At 39.5% G+C, this 10,694-nt stretch overlaps 1 protein-coding gene across 1 annotated transcript in view; it reads left to right on the plus strand.

The window, feature by feature from the left end:
- The window catches only part of LOC134474467 (zinc finger protein OZF-like), a gene marked incomplete at its 3' end in the record, with an annotated part of 63,497 nt that extends 60,076 nt beyond the window's left edge, over positions 1-3,421 (plus strand). Inside the window, exon 2 of the mRNA XM_063242639.1 lies at positions 2,192-3,421. Within this exon, the coding sequence (XP_063098709.1) occupies positions 2,192-3,421 (1,230 nt within the window). The remainder of the gene's footprint in view (positions 1-2,191) is intronic.
- Positions 3,422-10,694: the final 7,273 nt, after the last annotated feature.

Below are 10,694 nucleotides of genomic sequence, written 5' to 3' on the forward strand. Positions count from 1 at the left end.
GGATTAAAATTTGAAGAAATCAGTCTTCATTCAGCTGTTTTGTTTGGTTTTAGTTGTTTAGTTTAGTTTTGTTTTATTGAGACAAGCTTTCTGTATGTATATCAGGTGGATTTGAACACCCTATGGAGCCTAGAATTGCCCTGACCTCATTGATGCCATCCTGTCTCAGCCTTTTGAGTGCTGGGATTATAGATATGCACCACCACACTTTGCTTTTGATTCAGATTTCTAGGAGAGAATTTAAGATATCCCAAACCTGGGGTCTCAACCTTCCATTGAGAAATATATATATGATCCTTTAGGAGTTGGTGACCTTTGAGGATGTGGCTGTGAACTTCAGCAATGAGGAGTGGACTTTGCTGATTCCATCCCAAAAGAAGCTCTACAGAGATGTGATGGGTGAAACCTTTAGGAACATGACTATGATAGGTAAGGATGCAATCTTTTTGTCACTCATGCTGTCAGAATATTGTTTGTTGCTCATTAGTGCTGTTTCATGAAAAAGAATATGAAAACATTTTAAAAAATATCTCACACCTGGACAGATTATATCGTAAATCTAAACAAAACCTATTAATTTGTATGTATTACTTTAAGAGTCCTGGTATTTCTATGTCTACAATTCAGGTGGACTCGGGGATATCCAGGAAGCTGAAAAAGAAGACAAAATTTACTGGAGTTACTTAAGGTAATTCATACACACAAGTATAGGAATGAGTAATTAGTGAGTCAGCAGAAAAATGACCGCCAAAGAAATGAGGCACCATTCAATTTAGTGTCAGTAATATTCTCCGAAGATGTATAAGCTGGTGTATATATGAGGGAATTAAATCATGAAAATGTATGACATTGCATATAGATGAGTATGAAAAGAATACATTTTGAGTTATTACATTCTGCCTTCAGTTTTTCTACCCATGACTACATGTGAATATAACACATTCATTATCTAACAATTGCTAAGTTTGCAATAGAATTTGAAATAAAACTGAGTGCTCATGTTTCCCAGCCATTCTCTAGAGAATCAGCCATTCTGATTAATATTCTTAGTAGGCTGGTGGAATGTTAGTGCACTCATTTTGAATATCAATATGCAGTTGTCTCTAGAAATTGATCCCCTCGTACTTGTCCTGGATATTTTTAAAATCTCAAATCTGCATAAAATACTGATACATACTTACTCATATACAAAGCAGATCAAGTTATAACAGATCAGGCCTTGTTGCTTAGCTATCTATCACTGGATTTGTGGAGAAGGAAAATGTTAATAGACTCTCTGTGATTATGCATTTCTGTAAACCCAACACACTAGGAATCGGATTTTGCAGAATGGCAAATTCAAGTTCAAACTTCACAGCTTAATGATCAGTGAGAATCTCTTATATAGATTTTTAAAAAGCTACAGATTTTATGCTAATACGTGTTGTTAATTCCCAGCCCAGAAAAGAAAAAAATGTGTTATATAATGTCAAAAAATAAATAATATAATGTCATTTGCCATAAGAAATAGATGGGTCTTTCACCCATCAATTCAGTGAAATAGCTCAGCTATAAAACCTAAAAGGTCACAGGGTTTCTTTTAGATGAGACACCAAAATATAAATTGTGGAATGAAATGAAAGACAGTTTATAGATAAAAGTAAGACTGAACATATGGAAAAGGGAACTACAGGTTAAGGACAGAAGGGAGATTGGAATGGGGAAACATATCAGAATAATCCATATGTGATACACATATGTGCCCATGCCCAAAGTGAAGCTAAAGATTCTGCATTTCAAAGTACCAACTTTTAGGATTTCTAAATGTGTGCCAGTCTTTTGGGAATGGTTGTTTTCAACATATCTTACAAGGCCATTCTGTTGCTTCATAGTCAGACTTTCTTAGCAGGCATTAAAAACAGAACTTGACATTAATGCAGTCATTAAACAGAGACCCATTTCACTGTGAATTTTTCTTTTTTAAATTTATATAAGGAAAGTTTAAACAAAACAAAATAAGTAGAAATAATGCTACTTTCAAAGTGAAAATAAGCAGTGAGAAATCGCAAGATGATGATTACATATGCTGCTCATGGAAATAGTTATGAAATACAAAAGTGAAACATATGAAGTGGGGATTCAAACAGCGAGATTGCAAAAACTTAGTAATATGGTTATAAATATTATATGTGATTTGTTTCTTTACAGAAAGCTAGGGAAATCCTATGGACATACATCTTGGAATCAGTGTAAAGAAGTCTTCCTTGGTACTGAAGAAGGTAATGTGAATGTGAAAGAAACAGAAACACATGACAATGTTCAGATTCATGAAAAATATTGCAGTGGAGGGAAACCCTATGTATGCAAGCAATGTGGGAAAGGTTTTACCACACATGGAATTTGTAAGAAACATGAAAGAATTCACAGAGGAAAGAGACCCTACATATGTGATCAGTGTGGGAAAGCTTTTACAGCACGTACATATTGTCAAGTACATGAAAGACTTCACTCTGGAGAAAAACATTATGAATGTAAGCACTGTGAGAAAGCTTTCAGCACATGTACTTATTGTGTAATCCATGAAAAAATTCACACTGGGCAGAAATCGCATATATGTAAGAAATGTGGGAAAGCTTTTAGCAGGAAAATTCATTTTCAAATACATGAAAATGTTCACACTGGAGAGAAACCCTATGTGTGTAAGCAATGTGGAAAAGGTTTCACCCAAGTTGGACATTGTAAGGAACATGAAAGAATTCACACTGGAGAGAAACCTTATGTATGTAAGCAATGTGGGAAAGCTTTTAAAACACAGGGAGATTGTAAGAAACATGAAAGAATTCACACTGGAGAGAAACCATATGTATGTAAGCAATGTGGGAAAGCTTTTAACAGACGGGAAGTTTGTAAGAGACATGAAAGAATTCACACTGGAGAGAAACCATATGTATGTAAGCAATGTGGGAAAGCTTTTACCACTCATGCAAATTGTAACGAACACGAAAGAATTCACACAGGAGAGAAACGATATGTGTGTAAGCAATGTGGGAAAGCTTTTAAAACACGTGCATATTTTAAGGTTCATGAAAGAATTCACACTGGAAAGAAACCATATGTATGTAAGCAATGTGGGAAAGCTTTTAAAACACAGGGATATTGTAAGAAACATGAAAGAATTCACACTGGAGAGAAACCATATGTATGTAAGCAATGTGGGAAAGCTTTTAACAGACGGGAAGGTTGTAAGAGACATGAAAGAATTCACACTGGAGAGAAACCATATGTATGTAAGCAATGTGGGAAAGCTTTTACCACTCATGCAAATTGTAACGAACACGAAAGAATTCACACAGGAGAGAAACCATATGTGTGTAAGCAATGTGGGAAAGCTTTTAAAACACGTGCATATTTTAAGGTTCATGAAAGAATTCACACTGGAGAGAAACCCTATGTATATACGCAATGTGGGAAAGCTTTTAGCACATGGGGAGATTGTAAGAAACATGAAAGAATTCACACTGGAGACAAACTCTTATGTATGTAAATAATGTGGGAAAGCTTTTAAAATGTAGTGAGATTGTAAGAAACATGAAAGAATTCACAATGGAGAGAAACCCTATGTATGTAAGCAATATGGGAAAGGTTTTACCAACTCTGGACATTGTAAGCAACATGAAAGAATTCACACTGGAGAGAAACCATATGTATGTAAGCAATGTGGGAAAGTTTTTACCCAACATGGACATTGTAAGCAACATGAAAGTTCACACTCAAGATAAAACCAGTGTATATAAGAATCATGAGAATGGTTTGAGCACACGTATATATTGCATAATGTAAGAAAATCTTCACACTGGGCAGAAAACTTATATATGTAAGGAATGTGGGGTAGGTTTCAGCAGAAATGCTCATCGTGCAATACATTATAAAATTTAGACTGTTGAGAAACCATGTGTACATGAAGAATGTGGGAAAGCTTTCACCAAACATGGATATTGTAAAATACATCCATGACTTCACATTGGTGAGAAACCCTATTTATATAACAATGTGGCAAAGCTTTTACCACATACAGTCACTGTAAAACACATGAAAGAATTCACACTGGGAAAAACCACTGGCTATGTAAGCAAGTGGAGATACTTTCAGCAGCCAGACTATAAGTGAAATACATGAAAAAACTCACACAAGAGATAAATCTTATGTGTTATGGGAATACTCTCATCATACTTGATCATTGTTACATATCTGAAAGCGCTCACTGGGCAGAGATCCTATGTGGATTAACAATGTGAGAAATATGGCAATCCATGTTTCTTGTTAAATACATAGATAAAGTGTCACTGTTCAGACAGTTTAGATCTAAATTTACTTTAAAAATCACAGGTAGACCTGAAGAAATAATCAATACAGAAGTTAGATGTCAATATATCTTCACAAATATTCCAGAAATGACAAACCTGAGGTGGAGCTCTCCTTAGGTGCACATGTTGTATGGTTCTCAGTTAATCACTTGTACCTCTCTAGATTTTTTAAAGTGTCTTTGTGTTTCAACATGGCATCTTTAATTAAACATGCTAAACTGAAATGGGCTTTTCACTTTCAAGTATGGATAGTGTCTATGTACTTAATATTTTTCTGTAAAACTTAAATTTTATATTTTTTGGTGAATTGTAATGTTGTTTATTTAAAGAGAAAAAAGAAAACGTGTAGAAATAATACAGAATTTCAGAAAAATAAACCATAAGAAATCACTAGTTGATTAGTTAAATATTGTCATCTTACAAGTAGTTGTTCAAGTAACAAAATTAAAGCATACAAAGTGATATTCAAATAATGACACTGTCAACAGTTCACCTCAATGATCCAACAAAAAGTTGTTAATATGCTTATCTGTCCTACACAATTTTTGTTCTTAAAGAGGGTAAGATTTTTTTTTTGGTCTTTTTTCATTTTTATCGGTACCAGGGATCGAACTCATGACCGCCTGCTTGCAAGGCAGGTGCTTATGCCACTGAGCTAAACCCCCAGCCCCTAAAGAGGGTAAGATTAAACATGACAAAACAGAACAGAACAGTTCATAAGGAAACAAGTTAAGCAAACAGATTTCAAAGCAAGTCCACTGTAGATGTTCACTGTCTATGTTACTGTCTCTAGTTTTCTTCCAAATAGTTGTTCCCATCTTCACACACATTGAATATATACCAAACATTATAGAACTAATCAAATAGTTACAGGGTGATGCAGGCTTTTTCGGTCTTCAAAACTGATTTTGGGGAAATCGGTAATGACTACCATAATGTCTCTTATTCTCTTCATAGTAGCTGTCATTATCTTTATGTATGCTGAAATTTAACATAAGAGACTAGACTAATATCACTGAACAGTGAATAATAGTATCCTGAGAAGGAGAAAGGTGAGGAATTTTCTAAAAAAAGAAGGCAGAGGACATTGATAAAAGTGTATCAGGATTTAAAATATACAGTAGTCTTGTTGCTCTATTTTGTTTGGTTATATCTTGTTCTGGTCTGTCTACACACATTAGATTTGAGGGCACAGAGAGATAACCCAAAAATAGCAGGTTATACCATGGTAACTATCCTTAATTTTCTATTAACTAAAACTGAAACCCTATATTACTTACATTGTCTTCTATGACTGATCTTTGAAGCTGGTTTGTTTGAATGTTATTTGGCCTTGACTGATTTTATTCACCTTTGGTATGCTTGCTAGTATCAAGTTCAAGAGAAGAGGCAACTACTGTAAAGATGACAAGATGTAAAAGATATCCATTGGTGGGCTGGGGATTTAGCTCAGTGGCTTAAGCACCTGCCTGGCAAGTATGAGGTCATGAGTTTGATCTCCAGTGCCAAATAAATAAATAAATAAATAAATAAATGAAAGATATCCATTCCAGGTTTGATTAATTTTTAATTAAAGAGAACAAAGATAGGAAATAAAAAACAAAGCAGTAAAAGGGTACAAGTAATACAGAATTTCAAGAAAAAATTCAATAAGAAATCACTAGTTAATAGGTTACATCTTGTCATCTTAGAAGCAGTTGTCAAATTATAAAATTAAAGAGGGTAAGATTAAACATGACAAAACAAGCAAGTCCACTGTAGATGTTCACTGTCTATGTTACTGTCTCTAGTTTTCTTCCAAATAGTTGTTCCCATCTTCACACACATTGAATATATAAAGTGGACATTCATACAGTGAGATTGCAGAAAGTTCTGTTCAATGATCCAACAAAAGCTCAGTAATACGGTTTTCCATCCTACACACTCAAGCATGCAGTTATATCCCTTAGACCACCTTCCTTTCCTGTTTTTTACAATAACAATTACACTTTTTGAGTTTTTTTACTCCCACAGTTCTTATTACATTTTTTTGAAGATAATAAATCCTAACATGACTAAATAAAACAGAGTCAGTTAGAACAGAAGGGTGGGCATAGGACATGATGCAAAAATACAGTATCAGATGATCAAAAATGGTTACCATTGTTCCTCTTGCTATTTTTAAAAAGAGTTGCCTATAATAGAATGGATCAAAACAGTACAGAACAAGACCTCTTTTTCAGAGTCTCTTTTTCCAGCAAGGAGCACTTGAATCTTCCTGTGCTCAGGCCAAGCAGGGAGTGTGCAGCATGCAGAGGAGCCAGCACCTCCTGCCTTACACCCTTTTCCACCACCGCATCCATGCTGCAGCCCTGCAGGCCCAATAAGGCAGAGCCATGAGGATGCAGAAAATACTCTGCCACCTCAGCCCCAGGGGCCTCAACTCATGTGTCCTGGCCTCAGCCTCCAACAGGGTCCAGGCTCTGCCATGGATTAGACATTCATAGTGGGCCAGACACACCATCAGTGCCTTGGGGCAAAGTCCATTTTCCACAGTGACCCTTCCATTTCTGCAAATTTTGACCCTTTTCTTTCTAAATGAGGCAGAGGCATTGGAGACAAAACACACATTGGCATTACTTTTTGGTTTTCTTTCTTTTCTTTCTTCTTCTTCTCCTCCTCCTCCTCCTCCTCCTCCTTCTTCTTCCTCTTCATCTTTGTCTTCTTGGTTTCTTTGATGCTTCAAATACATATTTAGAGGTGTATTTTGCCAAAAAACATTTCTTGTCTTTTTACACCCTAGTTAACTGAAGTTTTTACAGACTTCTACTGCAATTCACACGCTATGTGTTTGAACAGTCAGAATCCATTCTGCAGCTTAGTAGAATGAGTGAAGCAAAGCAGAAAGTGAACTTGGGGATGTTACTGTGCCTTCCAACACTCGGACTCATATCTTTTTACCTCAAAAATATGGGCTTCTGGAGCAGCTGAGTCTGGCACAGACAAAATGAGTTTCCTGCATTTATATCAGATAATTTCATTTCCTCTCAAGCACATTGTATCAGGTTTCTTATGGCCAAACTTGAAGAATTATTTCCAGTACATGAGAGGCTGCCACTGGTCCTGAAATCATGATGGAACTTTTTGTAAACACTTAGCCTGATCTACACCCTGGGGATAGAAGCTAAGAGACGCAGAGATGGCTGGCACAGATAGAAACACCTCAAAATTGTCAACCAACAGCAGCAGCAAGCAGGAACCAAGTTGCTGAGCTTTCACAATTGGGTGATGGAATCATGTGGTGGATTGCTCCCTGGGTTTACTGAGGCAACTCAGTACATCTAGGTTGCTGCTTCCATCCCCTTTCCTTCAGTGCAATACAAACAGAAAGTCATGCACATGCATCATTTATTTGCAAATTTTCTATTCCAGGAACAAAAACTGTATTCATGAGAGTCCACATCTCTGCCATAGCAGACCCACCCACGGGCATTACCACAATGTCTTGTAAAGGATCACTTTATTTATACAAAACGCAGAGCAATGCTCCCAGCCTTGATTTTTCCAGACTGGTGCATTTTCAGTCATTTCTTGAAGGGAAGCTAAACGATTTAGTTTGAGTAAACCAAGTGTGTTGCTGTGCTTCTGTGTGACATCCTTGCTGCCAGACCTGATGAAGGCAATGAGTGGGATCCGCTGGAAGTTTAGCTCCAGAGGGACATACTTAGCACAGCTGTGTCAGGCAGTGCTGCCCCTCACCTGACTGGCCACCCAGGTTTTCAAATGCCCTTGCAAGCCCCAAAGCCTCCCAGGGCCTGTCAGGGACAGCTTTGTGTACAAATGCACCCCAGGAAAGCTTCCTATTTTGCCTCACCCCACTCACTTCTGCATGCCTCTGTGTTGCCGGAGGTCCCAAGTCTGTCTTTCTCCCTGTAAAGTGCCCCATGTCCTCCTCAGAAACCAACAGACCCAGGCAAATTCCTTCTCACTGTAGTTCTCATTTACAGTGAGCTAGGCTTGCGCCAACTCAGATTAGGTTGGCTGGCTGTCCCACCTTCCTCGGCAGCACCTGCCTGGTGCCAAGAAGGGAAACTCTGATCCCGAGGAGTACAGGTGTAAGCAGCACTACAGGTCTGGCCTCCCTCCCCAACGGCCTTCCCAGGGTATCCTGTGTGCTAAACATAATCAGCCTTCACTTGCTCACAAAGTTCCCTGGACAGTGCTGTGACCACCTGTCCTCCACTCTGCAGGAAGCCTGAAATGCAACTCCCTTTTCCACCCTTGTGGCATATTGCCTCTGTGAGAAAGAGAGTGGAGTCTGCAGTGTTACTCTTATCATGGGTGCTCAACAGGGTGCTGCTCTATAACTATCTGAAAACTGAGTGGATAGTGGGAGTGCTTCCTGCCTGCCTTCCCTCCACCTTCAGTTCATATACTGATGCATCACCCCATTCTGTGTGCCTTTGTGAGTCTCCCATTCCCCTATTTTATGTCCATGTGTACAGAGGCCAAGAATTAGGGACACTCACCATAATGTGGGTAGTACCTGGTCAGCTCTGCAGGGTGAATTTGTGGCCTTCATAATATGGAAGCACAAGAGACCAGTGTTTGCTTCTGCTCTGGTCATTGCATCATGGTCAATGCCTGGTACATTGATGATTTAAGGCCCTCACCAGCTTCCTCCATGATGTCTGTGTGGAACTGGGTCATCTGGCATCCCCCAGAGATTCTTGCTCTGGATACCATGGAAACACATGGAATGACTGTCCAGTGTCCTTCAGAGTGAAGACAACAGCTCCACCCAAGTGATGGATCCTTGGCAAGAGGCAAAGCTTTCCCACAGGAAAGGAAAAACCACAATAAAGCCAGGATCCCTGGTCTGAGCAGACCTAGTTTTAGACCCAACTCCTCCTTTCCACTTACCTTGTCAACTTTGACAAGACACAATGCCTCTCAGCTCCTTTCCAGTGTGTCCCCCTGAACTATGGCATCTGCTTCCTAGGGACATCATCTGAAGCGAGAGGTGACACTTTTAAACCTTATGGGCTGGTGTCATGTATACACAGTATACAGAATTAGAGGTGAATTCCATGAAGGGGTTGAAGGGAGGTGAACACAGTGCACACAGGCCTGGTTCCTGCTGTATGGTGGTGGAAATTACACTCTCCTCCTATACATGTTTCCCTGGTGGCATAATGAGGGGGCAGAAGTTCTTCAGATCAGCCATCATTATGTCCCCTAAGCATCTCAATTTCTTCTATGTATTGGTGTTGTGGCCTCAAGTCAGGACTTCACACAGGCTAAGTAAGCACTATGGATGTAGATGCACCCTCAAATCTACCAGCACTATGCCTACATTCACACCTGTGTGAGTCACCACACCCATGGCAAGGGTGCTCAACTGCTGACAGCTCACCTTCTGATGGCCACCTCCTGAGTAGCTCATTCCTTGAGTGTGGGTCACACGTAGTGAATTTTGTACTGGTTTGCATTAGCCAGGCTGAAATTGAGCCCAGGTCCTCAGGCATGTTAGGCAAGTGCTGTATCTTGAGCTCTCTCCCCAATTCCTTACTTGTTCTTAATAACACAACATGGCAGATGTAATGGGATGTGACTCTCAAGGTTCACACAGAAAATGACTGTGACCAACCTCCTGCTCTCTCTCTCCTCTGTTCTTCCTTCCTCTCTGTTTCATTCTGTCTTCCTCTCTAAATCTCTGATTATCTCTGCATTTTCCCTGAGGAGAAGCTGACTCTTTGCAGAGAAAAAGGTTAACAGACTGGGAAGTCATCAGACCTCCATCCTAACTGAGTTCCTGCCTCTTAGCAAGAGAGAGAGCCTGAGAACAGATTCTGCCACAGCAGTGTTTCCACTGAGCCTGCAACCTGGTCAGGAGAAACTATGGTGGATCCCCCAGCAGCACCTCCTGAATGCCTGACCCATAGAACCTGAGAGAACTGAAGTTTACCTGTCGTACCTAAGTTTGCAGCAATGCAATCATCAGTGGTCACTGATGCACTATAACAGATGTGAGGTTCTGCCCCCACCACTGTCCCTCACCAGGCCTTCTGTTCTCGCTTCTCATCTCTTTCTTGACTAAAAAAGTTGACTTTGAATCTCTAAATGGTTGGTCCTCTATCTTTTGTCACACAGACTCAACTCTGTACAGCATTAGGGCCTGCATGTCTCAGGTTCAGGCATCAGTTCCATCTCAGTTAGGCTGTTCAGATGCCCCCATGTAGTGACCTTGACCTCTGTGTGCCCTTGCTTTATTGGGATATAGCTCTGGGTCTTCTCTTCCACTATAATCTGCAGTGCTTTATCCCTCTCCTTCAGCCTTCCAGCTTCTGGGTGGCCAGTGACATATTGTAC

This window comes from Cavia porcellus, unplaced genomic scaffold (assembly GCF_034190915.1).
Source record: "Cavia porcellus strain 051 isolate PalLab524CR breed Dunkin Hartley unplaced genomic scaffold, mCavPor4.1 scaffold_32, whole genome shotgun sequence".
NCBI lineage: Eukaryota > Metazoa > Chordata > Mammalia > Rodentia > Caviidae > Cavia > Cavia porcellus.